The 23,184-nt window shown below is 33.1% G+C and overlaps 1 protein-coding gene across 2 annotated transcripts in view; it reads left to right on the forward strand.

The window, feature by feature from the left end:
* LOC131855822 (phytyl ester synthase 2, chloroplastic-like) overlaps positions 1 to 1,688 on the forward strand; it is a 101,008-nt gene extending 99,320 nt beyond the window's left edge. For both annotated transcript variants that reach the window (XM_059211044.1, XM_059211045.1), the window contains exon 8: positions 906 to 1,688. In XM_059211044.1, coding sequence (XP_059067027.1) covers positions 906 to 974 — 69 coding nt within the window. In that variant the 3' untranslated portion in view covers positions 975 to 1,688. The remainder of the gene's footprint in view (positions 1 to 905) is intronic.
* The last annotated feature ends 21,496 nt before the right edge of the window (positions 1,689 to 23,184 follow it).

Genomic DNA, 23,184 nt, shown 5'->3' on the forward strand with positions numbered 1-23,184 from the left:
TTTCAGAAATAAGATTTGGCATCCTATATAATCAAGTACCATGCCATCAACTGTCCATGGGGATCTAACACCCCCTGCCCCAGCCAGAGCTGAGTAAACTTTTGATGCCACATTGGATTTGAGCTTCACCCATCTGCTCTCTGGTGGGTAGCAATTACTTTATTAGCAGCGCCCTCACTGGAGAGTCTACAGTAAATTTTTAAGCATATTTTAAAGTAATTACAGTATTAAGAATGATATTAATATAGTAGGCTTTTTGAGGCCTTCCATTCCAGTCAAACATAATGCCCAGATAATAGGCTATCCTTAGTGTGATTTATGGAAAATGGTGTTGAAGCATCTTATTCTTAGGTTTTCTTCCTATCTTAACATTTCTTGAAGTTTTTACCCAGGACTCGTTATTCTAATTGTCTAAGTATATCTCTTTCTAGCATGTTGTTCCCATCTCATGTCTCTGTATTTCATGTAATGTCTTTTTGGCCAAGAGTTTGGTCGCAAAGTGGCGTTTTCTACTTGATCAACTGCCAAATCTTATGTCAGCGTCATTCCTTTAACTGTTTCTTGATTGCCATTTTTTTATTGTAGCATGACGAATGAACTCTCTCAACTTTTTTCAAAAAAATTGAATTTTGGTGGGACACAGTTCTTGGACATGGAGATATTATATCTTGGCATTTCTCATCCCATATTATTTGTCTTATGTTGTAATTTGTTTCACATCATTTTGAACAACGTCAAATCTGCTAGTCAAGTCTTCTACGCTGTTGATTACGTCTAACATGATTAGCTTTATGGTTACAACAATTTCACTTTCAGATAATATTCAGTGAACTTGCAATTGTAGATGGATTTCTACGTGCCTCCTGTGTGTACCTGACATTCACCTTGGAACATGTATCTTGCAGGAGAGGGGATTACCACAACGCCTTACATCAAAAATCTCGAGCTTGGTGTCCAATATTTACAAAATATAGTATGGCCTTGAATAAGACAGCGCGGGTTCTTTAATCTAAGAAAGACATGTCAGATAGTTCAATCACTCTCCTCCTTATTCAAATTAAATAACTGGTTATGGAGGCAGCTGATGTTCCTGATACAGATACATGATGGTCATTTCCTAATTTATCCCTCTGACCATCAGCTTCCACAGATTTCAGTTTCCATAAATCAATCTGAATGATAATAAAGACTGCTAAGCTTTTGTTTTTTGTACAAGGTCTCTCTTTTTTGCACATTTAGTAAGATGATGTACAAAATCACGCTTTAAGTAGCTTTTTACTTTATCGAGTCTGAGTTATTTTCTTAAACTATATTCACAAAAACACCAGATCTTTTTGTAATAACTTTAGTGTTAGTAACTCCGACTTCTATTTTTGTGCTACTCTTTTCTCAGATATATATATATGTATATATATATATATATACTGTCTAAAAGAGCGTTTTGTTAGTGCTGCATCAAACATCAATTTTCTTCTGTAATTAACAGGACAGTTTGATTAGGTTCTGACATTCTGGGACTCTCTGTTGGATCTACCATCAAAGAAAGGATCAAAACCAGCGTTAGATCCTTTGTTTTGAAGTTTGTTAAAAAAGAATAGGACAAAATGTGCGAAGCACAGGCGATTTGTATGGGCTGCGCTCAGGAATTCAGATTTATATTAATAAATTGATTCAAGCTTTTTACCATCCATTATTCCATTCAATGAGTAATAATTTCATCGTTGGTTAATGGTTTTGCTTATTTCCAAATTGCACTGGAAATGGGTAGTGAATTGTTGAAAGGATTGGAAACTCCAATCGTATGATCAGAGTCCTGAGAACAGGAACAATTTATGGGCTAGTATGAGTCAATAAATCATTTTTTTTTATAAACTCTTGATTATTTCGAATGAAAGTTTTTTTCTAATTTTTATAATTATTTATTATTTTTCCGTCAAATATTGACCAACTTTTTATATAAAACATAACATAAAAATATTAAAGCCATTTTTGAACTGTAATCAAGCCTAACAGAATTGTCCAGGTTTTTGAAATTGTGAATTAGTTTCATTTTTCTAAAATAGTTTCTTTATCCTTTTGAAGATTAGCCAACTTTTTATAAATTATTAAGATGCGTTTGAAATAGGAAAATAAATACTTTTAAGCTATCATTAAACTTTAAAAAGTAGTCAATGTTTATGGATTCTTTATCAATTTTAAATGTATATCTAGATTGTCATCAAGCTCCAAAGAGTATTCTAAAAATTTATAAATTTCTTATCATCAAAGAATAATCAATTTTAAAGAAAAATTAAATTTTAAAAATAATGAAAAAATATTTAAAAATTAGCATCAAATTTATAAGTGTTCAAGTTTCGAAAACCAGTATTAAAAAATTATTAACGGTTTTTAATAATATTTGTTATAAATTGAAATAATATAAGCTTTCTTCAAATTCTCTCAAGGACAAGGTTTATGAACTTGTACTAATGTGTCTTTTGTTAGAATTCCCACTCCATGAAAACTCTTATAATTTAAAAGTTATCATCAAATCTATGAGAGTGTTCAAGTTTGTAAATCATTATTAAAAATAATATTAACAACTCTTAATAATATTTGATATATATTAAATTGTAACAATATAAGCTTTTGAATTTACTTATCAGGACTCGATGAGGAGAATGTTGCATGAACGGAAACGGTGGAATGGAGTGCATGTCTGAGTAGGCCGCAACTTGCATGTGGGGGCTTTTGGCCTTGCATGCACTCGATTTTGAGTGTGTTGGTTCGTGTTTCCGTGCTTCATGGGGTTAGGGCGGTTTCAAGAGTGTGGGTGTGGTTTGTGGCAGTCAGTCGGGGTTGGGGTTTTGTCTTTTGTGTCTGCTGCTTCTTTATTTCCTGTTGCGTTTAGTTTACATTTTTTCCTTTGAGGTGTTATGACAGAGGTTCTGATTTCTTCCAATCTAGTGGTTGTTGGAGGGGCTACAAATCATATTGGTCCTTCATTGGGCTTGCATGCTTAAGGGCCAGAGATGTTTTATGCGAGTGAGGGATCAAAAGTGAAGAAAGTTAATGGGTGTTTGCCTCGAAGCCAGGATCGGCCGGTTTTGGTTATTTCCCTTGATTCAATCATTGATAATGTTTCGTATTGGAGCCGATCGACATGCTCTTATTTGCAAGTTTCTTGGTGTTCGCATTCCTTTGTCTGCTTTGGAAGCTTGGATCCAGCGTTCATGGCAGGTTGATGGAGATATGGAGATTATGCTCACTGCTAATAGTTACTTTATGGTTGTTTTCTCTAGTATGGCTGATCGCAATCGGGTTTTTTAAGGAGGGTCGTATTTCTACAACCATGTTGGGTTATTTATTAAACCCTGGCATACGGGTTTTAATTCGGTTGAAGAGTTGTCGTCTCGGGTCCCAGTTTGGGTTCGTTTGCCTTGACTTCCTTTGGAGTTTTGGTGAGAAGATATCTTACAACAAATTGATGCTCTCTTGGGAAAGTCGGCTGCAATTTTCTAACAATCTCTTGACAAGAAGGTGATTTCTTTCGCTCGAATTTGTGTTGAGATTGATTTGAATAATCCTCGGCCAGATTCGTTGGAAAATTGTCTTGGTTCTTCCTCATGGATACAACAGCTGGATTATGAATCTCTTCCCTTTTGTTGCCGGATTTGTCATGAATATGGCCATCTTCAGTTCTAGTGCTTGAAGTTTCATAAAGAATCTCGGTCTTCTAATCCCCCTTCCGCTTTGTCTCAGCCTATGGGTAAAGAGGACAAGGGGAATGATCCCATGCAGGGGGGTGATTTGGGTAAGGATAAGGATGGTTTTGTGCCTGTTAAGTCTAGGACCAAAGGACGGGGTCAGAAGAAGACTTTAAAGGATCGTCAGATTGATGAGGGTTTTAATCGGTTTGAAGTGTTAGATTCTGTAGCTTTGGAAGAAGGGGTTCCACCTGGTATCTCTCTTGTAGTTGTTGATGTGAGTATGGCAGTTGTTCACATTCCTCCTTCAAGTCATGATCATCAGGGAGGACAACCTCTGCAGGAGCACTCGATTGAACCTTTGCAAGATGATATGATTTTGGTTGATCCAGCTAAGGAGGTTTTAGCTTCCAATAAGGGTAAGGGGTTTCTTCAGGGCTTGAGGGTGCATCAACGTCCCCTTAAGAAAGGTCCTTATGATAATTCTTCCAAAGGACGTAAGAAGGATCATGAGCAAATCTAGATTACAGGAGATTTATTGGTGGAATTTGGGGCGGTTAAGCCTATTGATGTTCACTTCTCTCAGTCCCCACCATGATTATTCTGTCTTGGAATGTAAGGGGGTTGAATAGCACCTCTTGTCAAAAAGTTATTCATGATTTGGTTGTTGTTCATTCACCGGACCTCTTTTGCATTCAGGAGACTAAGGTTTTGGTTGATGTTATGCTTCAATATGATTCTCGTATTTGGTATTTTGTTCAATGCCAGTGTATTGGATCTCAGGGTACTTCTGGCAATTTGGCTCTTTTTTGGGGCTCCCCGTAAGATTAGTCCCCTTTGGTGGATTTCTAACCCTTTTTCTGTCTCCATGGTTGCTTCTGCCTTGGATTCTGGTGAGACTATTCTGATTACTAATGTTTATGCTCCAATTGATATCCGAGGTAAAATCCAGTTATGGGTTCATATAAGGTATGTTTGTTCATGTGCCCCATATTTTCCTTGGATCTTAGGTGGTGATTTTAATTCGATGTTGAGTCTGGAGGAGAAGAGAGGGGGGTTACCTAGGTTAGGGCTTGCTTCTGACCTTTTTCAAGCTTAGGTGGATTTTCTTGTTTTAGTTGACGTTAAACCCTCTAATGGGATTTTCACTTGGAATAATCGTCAGACTAGAGAGGAAGCTATTTCTGAACGGTTGGATATGCTTCTTGTCTCTTGTTTTTGGGTTGGGGGTGGCTTGGTTACTACTTCTAAAATTCTTGACAAGAGAGGTTCTGATCATTGGCCGATTAAGTTTTCTACTTCTTTTTTTGTTGCTCCTAAGAATCCTCCTTTCAAGTTTCAACTCATGTGTCTTCGGGATTCCTCATTGTATGACTTAGTGGACAAGTGGTGGAGAGAGGGCAGCCCTGCTTATGTCACTGCTATGTTTATTTTTTTTAAGAAACTTCAATATGTTAAATATCACCTTAAGTGATGGAATACATCATGCTTTGGTAATCTTAAGTCTAGGAAGAGGCATGCTTTGGAACGTCTTGTTGTGATTACTCGCTAGATTCGAGACTTTGGTTTTTCAGACTCTCTTGGGAAAGTTGAATCCAAGGTTGTGTGTGATGTGGAGGAGTGGGAGCTTCGCGAGGAGATTTATTGGAAACAAAAGGCTAATTGATTGGCTTCAGGAAGGGGATAGGAATACTACTTTCTTTCATCATTTTGTTCAGGCTCGTTGTAATAAGGGGTACATTTCCTCATTGGTTACTGTGGAAGGGCTTCAAATTTCTTCTTTATCAACTATGTCTCATGAGGCCCATCAGTTTTATTTTAATCTTTTTGCTGAAGACTCCCCTCTTGCTGCTGAGGAGGAGAACTTGATCCTTTCTTGCATTCCTTCTTTGGTCACCAATGCTATGAATGACTCTCTCCTCCGCCTGATTTCATTACCTGAGTTAGAAGAGGTTGTGTTTGGGTCGAACAAAGGTAAAGCTCCAGGCCCAAATGATTTTCCTGTTGAATTTTTTCAGGAGTTCTCGAATATTATTAATCAAGATTTGTTGGAGGTTGTTCGAGAATCCTTTCATAGTAAGAAGATGCGTCAAGCCTTGAATTCTACCTTCTTGGTTATTATTCCCAAAAAGGAAGGTGTTGATAAGCTTGAATTTTTTCGTCCTATTGTTCTTTGTAATGTGGTGTATAAAATTATCACTAAGTTGATTGCCGAGAGGCCCAAATCTTGCCTCCCCATTGTGATATATGAGGATCAGCGGGGCTTTGTTGCTGGCAAACAAATTTTGGATGGGGTAGTGGTGGCTTCTGAGGTTATTCACTAGATATGGAAGCTTCAAAGGAGAGATCTGTGTTCATCAAATTGGATATGGCCAAGGCTTATGATCGGGTTAAATAGAGTTTTCTTCAAAAAATTCTTTTAGCCTTTGGATTTAGTCCAGAGTGGGTGAGTTGGACTATGAGTTGTGTTACTTCTTCCTCTTTCTCGGTTATTGTAAATGGAGAACCTTCAGAGCCTTTTTGTGCTTCTCGGGGCCTTCGTCAAGGGGATCCTCTTTCTCCTTACTTGTTTATTATTATGGCTAAGGACCTGGGCCGTTTTCTTAAATATAGTGTTTCTCGGGGCTTGATTCATGGTTGGCATTGGGGTCATGGTTTACCACAACTCTCTCATCTCCAATTTATGGATGACACTGCTCTTATAGGATGGACTCGTCTTCAGGAAGCCAACTCTTTTCGGTGAGCCTTGGATATTTACCTTGCTGCTTCAGGTCAGAAGGTTAATGAGCACAAATCTTCTATTTTCTTCTTTGATACCCCTCAAGACATTCAGCGGCGTATTGTTGATATTCAGTGGTTTCAGATTGGGTCTCTTCCCTTTGTTTATTTGGGTATTCCTCTTACTGTTGGTAAACATCCCAAGTCCTCTTGGCAGAATTTGCTTGACAAGTTGTATCAAAAGGTTAATCATTGGAATCATCGTTGGTTATCTATTGCTGCTCAATTGACTCTTTTAAAGTTTGTTATTCAAGCTTTGCCTATCTACAGATGCTTTGTTCAAGTTGCTCCCATGTATTTTCTTTGAGAATTTGATGCACTCTCTCGTCAGTTTCTTTGGAGAGGTAATTTATCGAATGTTAAATGGAGCCTTGTTAAGTGGGATACTGTGTGCAAATCTAAGAATGAGGGGGGTCTTGGCTTACGATCCGCTATTTTGAATGGGCAAGTTCTTGCAGCTAAGTTGTATTGGCATTGGTGTACTAGCCAAAATCAGCTTTGGGCTCGCATCCTAACCCACAAGTATCTTAACAATGCTAATGGGTTTGATGTTCCCCGCTTTCCGTTGGTGGGACGAGGTTCTATAATATGGAATACTTTGAAATTGAGGGCTTAATTGGTTAAGAATGGTCTCTTTTGGATTTGTCACTTAGGTTCACGAGATCTTTTTTGGTTGGATTCTTGGGATGGTCATCCATCTCTCCTTTCTACGCATCCTCATCTTCAGCACCTTTGTGATTCTTTTACCACAGTTGGTTGGGATATGGTTGATCATTATAAGGTTGCTTATTGTGGGCTAGTGGTTCGTTTTTGCTGGAAATATCCTTTTGAATGGCTGCCAAGAGGTTCCATGGTCGATAGGACAGAGTTGGCTTAGATTCTGGAGTCTCGTGAGTGCACTACCTTGGCTAGGAATGATGTTCTGGCTTGGGCAGGTAATGATTTGTTGGGCAAGTTTTCTATTTTTGTTGGGTATGCTGAGTTGGCACAACAGACCTTTGGAGATGCTCAAGTCCCTTGGTGGAAGCAAGTTTTGTACAAGTTTTCATGGCCCAAGTGCAATGTTTTCATGTGGTTGGTTGACCACAATCGATGTCTTACTTGGGATAACTTATGTAAGTGTGGTTTTCAGGGCCCCTCAAGGTGTGTTTTGTGTTGTGATAGTGAAGAGAGTGTCTCTCATCTCTTTTTCCAGTACTCCTTCACTAGATATATTTGGCTAAAATTCTCCCTACATGAGAAACATCTAAGCAACATTGTCAACTTATATTTTAAATTTATTAAACTTAATAATGAATATCAAAGCTAGCACTTATGTGGTTGCTAAGTTGAGGATGAGAACCCTTAGCTAACTCTTGGGTCAAATTAGATATCAAAGATGCTTCCATGAGTAATTTATGAGTGACATTAGATGGGTTAACTAGTTGTGATAAAAATAAAATTTCAATTGTTAATTATCATTGGGCCTTAAACATAACCCTGAACAATATCTCTAAATGCCTTGATATATGGTGAGGATTAGTCCTTGTTATCTCGTATAGACTTGTCAATGTGATTGTTAAAACAAGTTCCCTTGTCTTTGCATTGGCTCTTAGTTTAGATGTAACTCCTAAGTATTAGAGAGTGTGAGTTGATTCATCAACTCTATAGCTCCTAGGGATCACCTATAATAAAATACATGTCACAAAAAAGTGAAAACAAAAGCTATGGAGGTCAAGAGCTATTGATTTAAGAAAACATTAATCATTATAATTGTGCAACCTCCAATCTTATTGATTGGTATAATGATAAATCTTTATAAAAAGAAAAGGCAAAAAGCAAAAGACGACCCTACAAAAACTAAAGGTGAGGATAAAAATAGATAATGACATGTATTTTTATCATATGAATTAAGACACAAAAAAAATATGACCTAAGTAAGCTCATGAAGCTAATGCAAAAAAAACCTAAGTATTTAAATAATTAACAAAGTACAAACACCCTTTTAATCTAACAAAGAGTAAAAAGCACAGGTTGATATTTGCAACCCCTTTTCCAACTTTAAGATTGACATATCTATCATAATACTAGAGGAACTAATGAAGTTGTTAATACCCATACTAAATAAGATCCTTTTGTTTAGGCACTCAAGTGTAGATTGCTAAATAAGATGACCTCCCCCATGTTAGGTCTTAGAGCCTAATGTTCTTATATAGTTTAGGGGTGATTCCCTTCTCTATTATATCACCATGTATTCCAACTACCTTTATTGCACCTTCTTCTCCAAGTTTTTTCTACCTTCAACTTATTAGCTAAAAAATCATTTTGTTTGCCTTTGACTTATTTACAAGTTTTTTGTTTGTGTTTGTGGCTTGCCAATATCTCAAGCAATAGTGTTTTACCTTGGGCTAGTATGTGGGAGAGTGCATTACTTGGTGTAAATTTGGGCATTGTTGTGTACTTTCCTATGAACCCAAGATAGACACTTCCCTCATTCTATTATATGGTTTCATTTTGCCTTTTCTAGCTCTATGGTCTATGTTTCAAATCCTTTGGGCTTCATTATTGGGTATGCCTTGCTATTTTATTCATTCTATGGTCTATGTTTCAAATCCTTTGGGCTTCATTATTGGGTATGCCTTGCTATTTTATTCATTCTTTTTGTCTAGTGTACTCTACACATCCATTCATGGTGGGTAATGATTCCACCCTTTCCACTAAAGGCTCTTGGAAAAGTGTGTTGATCTATTTAAGTGTATGTGTCAAAGTATCAATTCTCAATGAAATTTAATCCTCCTAAAAATGCCCTTGTAAACCTTGCCAAGCAATTCACAAAATGGATTGGTAAATGTCAAGAGCCAATGATTTGAATTAAAATGACATTTTAAGGGACAATACACTTGTTAAGAAACTTTATGTAATACAAGTAGAAATTGAACAAAATTCAAACAAAACAAGAATGACAATGTTTTATTTTCATCTCCTTCTTCTCCTTCTTCTGTTCCAACTCTTATTGTAAAACTTAAATAGTGAGGGCCATATTTTATACCAATTCTCTGTAGTAGTCAATCAATTCTTTGATATTTGCTCGTAAGTACCTCTTGGTTCTATTTTAGTATAGCCAATTTTAATTTCTAAGGGTTCTTGGCCTCTTGCTTAATGTTTTTAATTTCCTTTGCAATAAACTCCATCTCTCAAAGGTTTCAACCTTTTTTTGGTTTTATACCAAGCCATGTTTCAATTTCTTCATTCAACCATTCTTGGCCTTTCTCGAAGACCATTTTCTCCAACATCTAGATTTTCATTTAGCCTAGTGGATTTGTGCCATTTTCCATTTAGATAACTACATATGAGTGTTTGAAAGAACAACAATTCTCTTTGGTTTTCTTTTGCATCTTAATGCAAAGAATACAATGGGTTTGGGTTGGATTAAAAATCGGCACCTTCTCTTGTTTAATGGAGTCCAAACAAAAGAGGAAAAAGAGGAGATGGTTGTCGAGGGACATTTTGGTTTGGAGAATCAAAATGCTTAGAGGAACTAGAGTCATAACTAGAAGACTCCCCACAATACTCTATATCCAACACATATGAATCATCTAGGGGCTTGACAATGCAACCTGGTGCTTTAGAGAAACTCACCATTTTACCTTTCTGTTTTTCTTTAGAAGCCTTGATAGTCAAATCAACCATAATGGTCGGGGCTAAATAGGAGCCCTATGGGATGGATTCAAATTGGATGCAAGGGATAAATTCATAGAAGAGGAAGCAATGCCTAGGATGGGGATTTTAGGGCTTGAATGCTAAGCAAGAATTGTTGGGTTTACAATCCCAAGATTAGGGTTAATGGCTAGAGCGAGGGCCAGATCGTACTAAATAGGCACATTATTAAACCCTAAGGAAGAGGGGATATTTCAAACCCAATATTTTTGGACATAAACTCTTCCAAGGAAGTATGTAACCAAAAAGGAAAAATTAATTTCATTTTATGTCGAAAGCGATTAAGCATTGGGAATAAATAGGCATGGAACCTTTTGTACCTTCCCTCTAGGGTGACATAGTGCATAAGAATCTTGGCAACTCTTGGCCAGGCCTCTTGGATATCCTCACAATTGAACCCACTTTGTAGATGGTTCACTTTTTCACCTTTTTTAAGAAAAGTTTGCATAACCTCCTTGTAATCACCTTTCATTTTCTTGGGGAAGCACACATCATAATTTGGGATGCTTGTGATCAGTGCAATACTCTCATTCATGACTTGAAAATAAATGCCATGCACCGTGACCACACCCTTTCTCCATGAGCCAACAAACTCCATTGCCAGAGTAGGGTCAAAACCTTGCATTTATAGAATATAGGAAGGAAAAATCCCCGACCTCCGATATCTCCCAAACCTCTTTATATTTTTTCAAAGAATCATGCTCACTAGGTTCAGCTTGAACTAGGTCACCTCCCATGGTAGCTTGGTTATAGACACAAAGAAGAAAGCCTAACACTAGAGCCAAAGGATAGAAATGGAGGTAGGTTCTAGAAATAAAATAATTTGGGTTTCATCATGGATCCAAAATGTGTGAATTTCACTAATTATGACAAAAATTAACTTGAAAAGCCACTTATGTCCAAGTGTAACCTTTGGATGATATTAGTCGCTAATGAGGAAATGTCCTCCCAAATTGCATTATCATTAACTTAAGTTGCTAGGTTGGCGATCAAGTCTACAATGTTATTTCCTTCTCTAAAAACATGAGGTATCTTTGTGATTATGGAAAGCTAAGATATTCAAGCATGCATCATCAATCAAATATTGCACTTGCCAATTAGATTTAGATTAATCACTCACTTGATTGATGACCTTCATCGAGTCATCCTTGATAATAATGTTGTGCATTCCTTTATTTTTAGCTATTTTAATACCCCTCCAAATAGCTGTCAACTCAAAAAAGTGTGATGTCGACACCCCCAAATTCATGGTATAAGAAAATATGAATCTTCCATCATGGTCATGTAGGATGCCACCCCCTCCCACCTACCTGAGGTTCCCATGAGAGGAACTGTCATAGTTTAGTTTAGTTTAATCCAACCTTGGGTGGGGGAAGACTTACTTTTCTTATAATTAATTTGTAGAATATTTCAAATTAGTATATGTAAATGTACTTTATTAATAATTATTTTAATCACCATCTCTCATATTTTACCTATTTCACAATTGATTCAAATATGATTTAAAAATTGCATAATCCTTTAAATAAAATAATAATGTTATTTATCAAATAGGACAATAAAAAGGAAAAAAATGATGTGAAAATAAGTTTGCGTTACTAATTTTTTATAGTAAAAATAAAAAAAATGAAAAATATTTCATAGCATAGAACTATTTGACTATATAATTTGCAAATATATGTTTCTAAGCAAATAGATTTTAAAAATATTGAAAAATATAATTATTTACTATCATTTATTAAATATTGTTTTTGAAGAAGTTGAGAAATACAACTTCAGAGATCCCAAGAACATCTGCAAGCAAAATACATGTCACAAGAGAAGAATGGAGGCAAAAAAAATAATGGCTCTGAAGAAGAAGATTATCATTCAGAGAGGGAATCGATGAAAAAGTACAATACAATCCTTATAAGAGGATAATAGCAACCCTAAAGGTGTGCAACCCTAAAGAAACCCTAAAGGCATAATGTGTATTTAATAATTAGAATACCTACAATATTATTAAATGCCTAAGTTTAGCTTAAGCGTAGAGTATAATAGACTAATTATTAAATAAATAATTATTAGCTAATGCATGATACTCTAACACCCCCCCTTAAGATGAACTTAGGGAGTAGCTAAAAAACTAAATGCATGAAGCAAAAAATGCAACTACATGATGAAGGCGAATTTGGGTCCCGACAACAAGGCCTGATGAGAGTACCCAAGTACAAAAGATCTCTGCAAAGCGGAGAAATAGACAAAACCACATGGGAAAAAACTCTACTCCAAAAAGAGATGAAATACAAGTGAAGGATCGAAGAAGCCTCCAAACAAGAATGTTCCAAAAGATAGGAACAAAATAAGAAAAGAAGAATCACTGAAGCATGAAGAACCTGCAAACACTATCGAAGAATAACTGTCGATCTGGAAAACCTCCACTGAAATAGAAGACGATAGGGTAGAGAAGACTGTAATCTATATGAGTGCCCTCAAATAACACTACTCGAATCAGATGGCAAACAAAGGCAAACAACTAAACTTGAAGATACAAATGGCAAAAATACCAAAGTCTGAAGAGTTGATCAATCGAAGATAGAAGGTTGCCTCCAAAAATAGGAATGAAAAAGTGTCCATATGGTAAATGATCCATCTCACTGAAATGCATAGGTAACCAACCACTGCATCTGCCTAGTACATAGGAACAATAACTGATACATAGCTCACTCCAACGAAACAAGGAAGCATTAGAACCAACAACCAATGGGAGAAACCCCCCATAATGCTGACAAGGGAGAGGTGACAGGTACACTGAAATTGAATGCCATGAAAAAATGCATGACAAAGAACCAAGAACAACAAGAGTGCAACAGAAAGTACAAACACATATAAAGGCTAGTGTCGTAGAAGGAACACGCACTTGACACACATCATGAGGATAATGTTGTGGAAGGAACACTCACGTGACAAAGGTAGATGGCAAACAAAGACAAACATCAAACCCCCCATGGCACTTTATAATGGAGTGCGAGTACAAGAAGGCACAAGATGTGCAAGATCCCAAGCATGCAAGGCATAGTGGCACTTTATCTCAGTGTGTGCAAAAAAGAAATGCTTACAAAATGACGTATACAATGCTCAAAGAAGACAAAAGGATGGAAATACATGAAGAACAGCCAACAACAAGTCATTCCACCCAATCGAGAAGTTTCCAAGAGCTCAAATGTCTAAGTAATTCACCAGAGTGTGAAAACACAAAAAAAATGAATAAAATGTACTTGGAGTAAAATTCGGAAAAGATGCATGGATGGATGTGAAGAGATCTGAAACACCCTCCCAATGTTGTTGGAATCGCGAAAAACAGAGAAACTGGTGAAAAGTTATGAACTCGGTATTGGAAAAGAGCACCCCTGACTTCAAATGGCCATAGAATGGATTGTGGAAATTTGATCAAATTAATACCTAGTGCATGCCAAGGTGCTATTTCCATCTTTTTATCTCTCCTCCTTTCTATCTGTATCTCTCCCCCTTTTATCACTCTCTCTCTCTCTCTCTCTCTCTCTCTCTCTCTCTCCCTTTTCTATCCCTTAGACTTCTTTAGCTCGATTGTCTTCTCGATTTAGAGGTTTTCTTTTAGTTGTGTTTGGATCTCTATAATTGGGTGCATAGTTGATTTGAAGTTATTACTTATGCATTGAAAGTTTTTTTGCACAAACAACATCATGGTCAAAATTATGAACGGTTTTACTGTATTTTGGTATTGTTAGATGAATTTATGAAAGAGTCAAATCTCATATATTAAAACAAGTTTACTTGATTATTTTTGAATAATTATTTGTTCGTCTTAAGCTCTTTTTATGCAAATATCTACAATTTCACAATATTTTTTAAATTATTTTATTACTGATAATAATTCTAGATTTTGGCATGTAAGCAAATGCATTTTCTATTGTTTTCTACTCTAAACTAACCATACTACTGGAAGGAACTTGACACTTTACATCTCTTGTTAAATATTGGTATAACTTGATTCAATCCGATCCACTCCAATAATTATTCTAATTTAAATTAAATATGCTTGATTTTCCATTCTAATTTATATTACAAAATATAAAGAAAAAATGAACATATTTTACAAAAATCAAACTCATACATATTTTCTAATTACTATATAATATGAAAGATCACAAAATAATTCAACAATAAATATATTATATTTCGATTTTGAAGATTTATTAAAATTCAAAAAAATAAGTTATTTGGATTGAATATACACTATTCAACACATTTATAATTCAAAACACTTGAAGTTAATCTACTTGTTCAAATAATTAAAGCTAAAATCAACCTCTACATATTAACTTTAAGAAATATAATTTCATCTAGTCATGAGAGAGTAAGAAGAATGAATAAAGGTAAAAGTTAGTGTTAAATAAATCTCATTAAATAAATAAATCAATTTAAGACAAAAGTTTATATTTTATAACTAAAATATTTTTTCATTTTTCATGTCACCTTAAAAAAATTTAATCCTCGTCTATTCTTAAATAAGAAGAATAAAACTTTAAAACGAATAAATTTCTTTAATGATGAAAATTTAAAAAATAAAAACAAAAACAAAAATAAATTGAAAGCAAATTCTTATATTATAATTAAAGTATATGTTCAAATATGAGAATTTTAGTGAGAATAAATTTCTTAGAGAATGGAAACTCAATCTTTTCAATGATGAGAAGTTCAGGAAAGAACAAAACAAATTAAAATCAAAGTCTAGAATATTTAATTATGTTCAAAGAGTAGAGAATATTTCATTAGTTGAGTATGAACCGTACTTGTGTATAGAATGTGGAAAGAAACCAGCCACTCAAATTTATTGTTATAGGGCCACCCATTACCATCAAATTCAAAGACATTGGCTTATGTTGTAATCGTACGAAGGTTCGTTGTAGAGGAAGGTATGTTACCAATCTTCTTCTACAAGCAATTATTTCATATCTAAAAATAGATGTCCAAGGGAAAAAATTCATGTGCAATTTTAAATGGTTGGATATGACGACGGTCATGAAGTCATTTATCTCATGTTTGAGTTCTAGTTCACAATGATCTTTGTGTCTATTTTAAATTATTAGTATTTGTCGTTAGGTTAGTACTATTGCAATCGGTTGGGTTAGTACTATTACAATCGGTTGCACCCAATTTTTTTTTTTTTTTAACTATGCCTGGTAAACTTTTTAATGTGACCATGGAGGACCTCATCCCCACACTTCACTTGTTCAAATCTCCACACTTGTTCAAATCTGCAAGCACAACGACCCAGCGAAGGCACAAGGCCTTGCGAGCACAATGGCCCAACAGGGATTTGAACCTTGGTGGCCACTTCACCAACAAAGTGTTTTAACCGCGACACTACATGTCCGAAGACAAGGTTGCACCCAATTTTCATTAACTAATTATTATTCAATTTCTTTTCCACCAATTATATCTATGAATTGTTTCTTTCCATACTTTTTCTTCTATTTTTCAATAGTTAAGATGCATGATTTTTAAGTTTTCAAATCATAGAAATTGTTTTTCTTCAATCTAATTGGCTCAAATAATTTGCATCTTATCAGAAGATTTCCCGGATCCACTTTGTACATGAGTTATTTTAGGCAAATTTTTAGGTCAAAATATTTTGATGCTAATTAATTAATCAATTTAGATTTAAAAGAAATAAGTACTCCACATTTAATTTACTCCTTTCATCTTCATTATAATTTTAAAACATTTAATAAATTTAGAATATACTTTCACCTAATATTCAAATTTTTGTCTTCTATATCTTATAATTTCCATTAGAATAAAGTTAAAACAATATAAAATTATTAACTAAAGATTTAACCTAAGACTAACCAATTTAAAATAAAAGTTTTTAAAAATATTAAAACTAAATTTGACTAATATAACTCAATTTATTGAAGAATGAATTATGGCATAATTTTTTTTTATATTTACTGTAACACGTAATTAAAAAAATAAATATTATTTTTAATAATTATTATTGTATGGTAATCTTATTGGTGGGATACTTCTATCAATATGGATTATGTAAAATTGTAATAATGTTATTAAATTAGATTGTTAACTATTCATTCATTAAATTATTATTATTATTAAACTATTATTATTTTCTTAATTAATTCTTGTATTTTTATATTTTTAAATCAAACGATCAAGTTTATTTTCCCATTATCTCTTCAATACTTTGGTTGTAGACACAAATACATTTTGAATTAGGTTTGGGCACAAATACAATGTTTTTCAAGGTTTCTTGTAACCATTTTTTTTTCTTAAGTTACTCTACAAATTTTTCTCCTCGGTGTGAATTTTCTAGATATACATACCTTACATTTTTTAAATGTCATAGCTTTTACTATTTCATTTTCCCTTTCTTTTTCCTTTTTAAATTTTAAATGTTCATATGTGCCATGAAAATGAGGGTTTCTTTGGTTTTACTTATATTTTCTTTTTGTTTGTATCAATATTCAATCCTCTTGATGTATGTGATCTGGTTCCTGATGATTGGTTATCTATATTAGTGTTCACATGTATGTATGAGAGAAAAATATGCCCACTTTTTTGTAGAGGCAAATGTCTAAGATACAAGCCAAACCTTTCAGATGGATTTAATTATTTAATCTTGAATTCTTATCATAAGTTATTGATTTATCACACGATTATTCTTATGATTATCTCACAATGATATACCAATCTTTATGTTCAAGTTTGAAATTGATCTATCGAACAATATTTTATTTGAATAATTTTATGCTATGGTGAGAAATAGTTAAAAGGGGGTAAAAGTACAAAGTTGTGTCACACTTTTATAAAGGAAATGGTCAATGTTGATTCAAATTTTTAAATTAAATCAATAGAAAGTGAAATATATGTTTTGAATTTCGAAATGATGTAAACTAATAAAATTTATATTCTTATGTCTATTTTATGTTTGTAATTTTAACAAAATTTTTTAAAAATATTTGAATGTAGTTTTTTATAAAGTAAACAGTATAATTTAGTTGCTAAAAAAATGTTGAAATTGAAGTTACACAAGCGACCACACTTTATTTAGTAAATTTTACCTTTTTTTCTTGATTTTTTTTTCTTCTGTATATTGATAACTTGAAACTTTAGTGCATGGATATATTTTTTTACTATTTTTTATAAATATATATTTTACAATAAATTTGAAAAGTTGTGTGCACTGAAATATAACTCTTTCCAATTCCCAACACCTTTTTTCTTAATTATTTATCTAAATTAGAAAAGAATTATATCATCTTGACATAGATTCTTTTCTCTACTGCATCATATTTTTTCAAAAAAATTTAATAAATTTTAGTATTTTTCCTTGACAAGATAATCAACCTTATATTTTGGTGTTGATGACCTACTTTCAATAAAAATATAAAAGATAATTAAAATATTAAATGATATATATTTTGAAAAATTCACTTATAGATATATAAAAGGATATTTTTTACATTTCAAAATAAATATTATTTATAAAAGTAGGAGTTGTTGAAACATCGATTTTTATTTTTTTTGTAATTAGACCAAAAGTAGTATAAAATATACATTTAGTAGACACTTCCAATTGAAAAAGTTGTGGCCCATATATAACTTAGCTATAATGAATATATATACACAGTTTTGTGCTTTTATCCAGAGGAGATATGCATGATCATTAATGTTCTCATTTTAATATTTGGTTTATCTTGTAAGTTATAAGCTACTAAAATAATCTCTTATCTCTTATTGTGTTGAAATTCATGGTAGAAGGTGTGCAAAATAAAAGAACTCTTAAGGAGAACACTTGTCCTTTACAGACTGCAAGTTCATCTATTTTTTGTATTTATTTTGTGCATGTTTTAAACACTACATACTTGAAGATGCATGATTGATACTTAAGAGATTCACATGCACCTCAAAGTATGCACAAAATTTAATGGTAAAAACACATCCTTAATGTATTTCCCCATTTATTTTTGTACCTAATTTAGTGCAATATCTTCATGTTTTTATATAACTACAAACAAAATATTTGTGTGTATGGTTGGGCTTGTGTACTTGGCATTATCATTATCGCTTATCAATATGCTTATGTGCATACAATGCAAATAATCACATTGTCTATCTAATTTTAATAATTAGTTGAATCCTAATCCATAATCTAATCCAACTAGATACTAATCCTACTAAGATGTTTGGTCTACATCATATATATGATTGTAAGGTCATTCTTGTAGCCATAATCTTGATCCTTTCAATTTTATCTTGAAAGTCAAATGTCTATCAAAATGGTCCCATCTTACACTTTGGTCCCAAGTTGATTATGCACAAATATTTGTAATTTGGTACATTAGGTTTAGGTATAAAAATTTGTTCACTATATTCATTATAATCAAGAGGGAATATCTAGAAAATGTATCAAGAATCTAACATACCACTTAACACAAGAAAATAAAAAAACAATAATTCACATTCACTCATCCTAGTAAATGCAAATCATCTAGTAGTCATTCTAGAACCTATTTAAATGCTCAAATTTTCTTTTTGGTCAAGGTATTCCAACTACAAACTTGATAGAAAAAATTGAGTGTGATAGAAACTAGTATTGTTTAGAAATCTATTTTTGATATTTCATAGAATATAATTTAGAGATCATCAAATATTGAGTTTGAGAGAGTAAAAGAAAATTGTAGGTACAAACTAGATCCAATCTAGTGAAGTTGAATTAACATAAAATAAAGAGAAATAGTCTAATTTTAATCCACGGACATAATTTTCTCGATCTAATATTTCTAGATTTTGAGGTGTATAGATCTCCACTATTTTGGTGAATTGGTACACATTCTTCACAAAGTTAAATGACATCTCTCTTCTTTTGTTATTTATGACATGATAGTATTTATTTCCTGGTATTACTTGATTTAATATAATTTACTCCAATTATCCTTGTAATTTAAGTTAAAAAAAATTAGTTATTCATAATTACTTAATTAACTTAAATTACTCGTTTAGAAACATATATCCACATATGTACAAAATATAAAGTAAAAATACACATTTTGTTCAAAAAGCTTACAAAATCAAACACTTGCTTTCCATAACTATATATGTACATATGCATATTTTCTAATTACTATATTATATAAGAATGATAATTCAACAATTAATATATTGTGTTTCTTTTCTGAACATTTATCATAGTATAAGAAAAAATAGTAAATTTTCTAGATTAGGAAATAGTTAATTATCTAGGTTGAATGTACATTGTGTAGCATACTAATAATTCATAAAACTTATAATTGAAGTACTTGTTCAAATATAAAGGATACAATCATCTTTTAATATTGCTTCATTTATTCATGAGAGAGAAGAAGAATAACCAAAGATAAAATTTAGAAGGTAATAATATCTCTTTTTATGAAATAATCTCTTTATGTAATGGGCACTCAATCTCTTTAGTGATGTGAATGTGAGATTGAAAAAATAAATAAATTGAAGACAAAATTCTATATGTATAGTTAAAGTATTTGTTCAAATATAGAGAATGCAATTATCTTTTATATATATCATGAAAGGTTTAATCTCATATGTTTTGAAAGAGTAAAAAATAAGTAAAGGTAAAAGTTGAAAGAGAATAATAGACTAAAAAGGAAAAGTTGAAATGAAAAATGAAATGAAATTAAAGATAAAATCAAATATTTTATAGTTAAAATACTTATTGAGATATAAGAATATAATCATCTTTTAAAAATTTAAAAAATAATTTAAAATAACAAAAAATACTTATTGGGATCTGATACCACCTCTGCATATTCCACGCTTTGATTAAGACAGCTGCTCACCATGCTTTATCAGATCTCTGTGGCGGCTTATGTTGTGTATTTATCATAGTTGGAAGGGTTGGAAGGGCATCTGTTGAGTTTTCAAGTACGCTGAAAGGGTCATTTTCTTTGAGATTTGCCAGCTTATCATAGATTTTCAGCTTTGCTGATGTGATGAACGTCTATATGAATCATCTGATCATAGGACTGAAAGCATTGGAGAAAGAGAGATGTGATGGAACTGAAGAGTAGGAATTTGATACTAACCATTAATGATGTTTGTTTGGGATTTCCAGGGGAAAAAACCCACTGAAAACTATGTGCTCCGCTTCTCATTAGCCTTGCAAATCAAGTAAAGAGAATTCTAGAAGTTACCTAGAGTACGAAGAGTTCGTTCATCTTTGTAGGGTTTCACTTTTGGTGTTGAGATTGAGAATTATCTTCTCTATTTACCCTCTTTTCTTGGTTCATTTGTGACTTTGAAAGTCCATTTATCTCTCTTGTAAAACCCTTGTAAGTCGTCTCTAGATTATCATAATTTCTCACTCTTAAAAGAAAATGGCTGAGTTCTGAGAGATTTGCTAACCAAGATGGCGTTAAATGTGTCAATGAAGCAAGCATGGAAGGATTATTTGATATTCCACATGTCCAACCAACAACTGGAGACTTGATGATCGAAGAAGATATTCCATAAATCGATACTTCAGAAAATACAATTGAATGACAAGTAAGCATCTATAAACCCCCTCAGTTAATCTGTCTATAAGAAGAGTGCTTTGAACCCAAATCCTTTAAGGAATTTTATTTCCAGGTCTACATTCAAACATTTTGTTGTGCCTCGCATGAAAATTGTTGAGCTAACATTAGAATATGACCCCCAACAAACATTCCAAACCAAGATGTTGTCTATTTTTCCAGTTGAAGAAATAGAATATATTAGACAACATAAGGATGTAAATTTTGTTCATTTTGGTGCCATTCAAGTCACTGTTGGGTCATTAGTTCCTGAAAATATTAGGCTTGTATCATACTTAGCACGCTGTGATCGGAGGCAAGCAGATTACAATCGTGCATGTTAATTGTCAAGTCTATCTAGGTTAACAAAGAAATCTGTTTGTTTCACCTATTTCCCTAATCTTACAGTTGTTGCTCGAGATAAGTCAAGTACAGAAGTAAAATATGGTTCATTAAACTGTTGGGGAGTGTTTAGTTTTTTATATGGACTAACTTGTTTGGTAAATTCAAATATGCTTCTGTCCAGCTCCAAATCCTCTACAATATGACAAACACAAACAATCTTGCTATTCTAGAAAATTTGCCTTATGCTAGAACATTGAATGGAGAAGTCCAGTTACAAAGAGGACATATCAATACTATTGATATTCCAACATGATGGAAACTTGACTGGATGCAACATGTAGCTCCTAAACTGCTAGAAGCTACTAAGTTTGTTCACAATGTGTCTCAAAACCACATAAGCATGCTACCAATGTCTTTGTCAACCAAGAGTAGCTACAAGCCCTTTGAGGAAACATTTCAAAGTGCTAGATCATCTTTCAGTGCATCTTCTAGTAGAAAGAAGGCTCAAATATTTGTGGAATTAGAAGATGATGATGTCCCCCTCAACAAGGGACCAAATCCTTTAAGGGGAATTTCCAAACTTATAACAACATGGAATAAAGGAAAACAAAAGGTGGATCATCCTTTCTGTCACATGGTTTATACATTTCCTAGAGCTAAAACACTTGAATGGTATAAAGAGAAAGAATCACCCTATTATAAAAATGGAAGATGGCCACCCATTAGAGGTAATTTCAAGACAAAACATGGTATTGTTTCTCTCTTTTAGTGTACCTTCCAACCAAGTACTTCAGAAGAAAAGGAGCCATCTAATGAATTCAAGCATAGAAATTACATTTCAAGGTTTTGTGGACACTTGCAACAAAATGTAGATGATTTTAGTACATATATTTTAGCTCTAAAGAATTCAGTGACAATATTACATAATAATGTATAGAAAATAGGAAACATTGTTGTGGATAACCATGAAAGTATGAAAAATACAAAAACATCTCTAGAACAATTAAAGTTACAATCTAATCAGATTCTAAGTAATTTTCATAAGTTAGGTGATGATATGCAGACCGTAATTACTCATGTACAATATTCTAAGGTCAGAAATGAAACAATGATCAATAGATTTGATGACATAGATCATTCTTTGAATGACTTAACAGTCTCTTTAGATTGGTTGATAAATCAAGAGAAAAAAACATAAAAATTGCTCTGGTAATTCCAAATCTCTTGCAAATTCAAGAAAAAAGAGCCAAAAAATCTACAGATAGATTGATGATGATGAGGACAAGTTGCAGCATATAACCTTGGTTTTTTGACATAGACCAAGATGAAAATCCTCGCTAAAAAATACAAGCTTGGACCAATACATTCAGGAACTCTTTCAGGAACTGATCAAGCAACTACTTGTAAATTTGCTACCAATTGTTTGTGGGGTATTGTTAGAGATTGGTGGACCAACAAATCTAATGCAAAAGGGGATGCAAAAGTCTATCAAAAGGTCATAGCCCAAGTAGTTGTTGATCCTCAAAAAGGCCAAACTACCCATAGGAAAGAACATCTTGATCTTCTTAAGTGCCTAATGGATGAAATGGTTAATGAATTTTTCCTGAAGCTGTCAACAAAAAAGAAAGAATTATAAAAAACATTCTGCAAATGAAATGTTGTGATCTAAAAGACTTTATAGAATACTCAAACGATTTCAGACAACTATATTATGAAATCACCTAATTTGACTATTTGTGATCATGTTTTGAAAAAAAAATACAAATATTATATTTCATTCCCATCAACAAGTCCTAATTCTTAATTTTATTATTTGTCTATCTTTAATGTCGCCATGTGTTATATTATCAATGATATTTTGCATTCTAAAAACTATTATGGAATGTCAAAAGCCTAAATTTTCATTCCAAGTAAAGCAAATTCATTCAAATAAATGAGAGATATATTTTGTGCACGAACAATATATGCATATTTCTAAGCTATTACCACTACAAAATAAATATAGATTATGGTACTCAACCTAAAATCCACAAAGATTCCTACAACACTCTAGATGATCAATCTAATAATGGAAAGCAAATAACAATTAAATA

This window comes from Cryptomeria japonica, chromosome 9 (assembly GCF_030272615.1).
Source record: "Cryptomeria japonica chromosome 9, Sugi_1.0, whole genome shotgun sequence".
In the NCBI taxonomy this organism is placed as follows: Eukaryota; Viridiplantae; Streptophyta; class Pinopsida; order Cupressales; family Cupressaceae; genus Cryptomeria; species Cryptomeria japonica.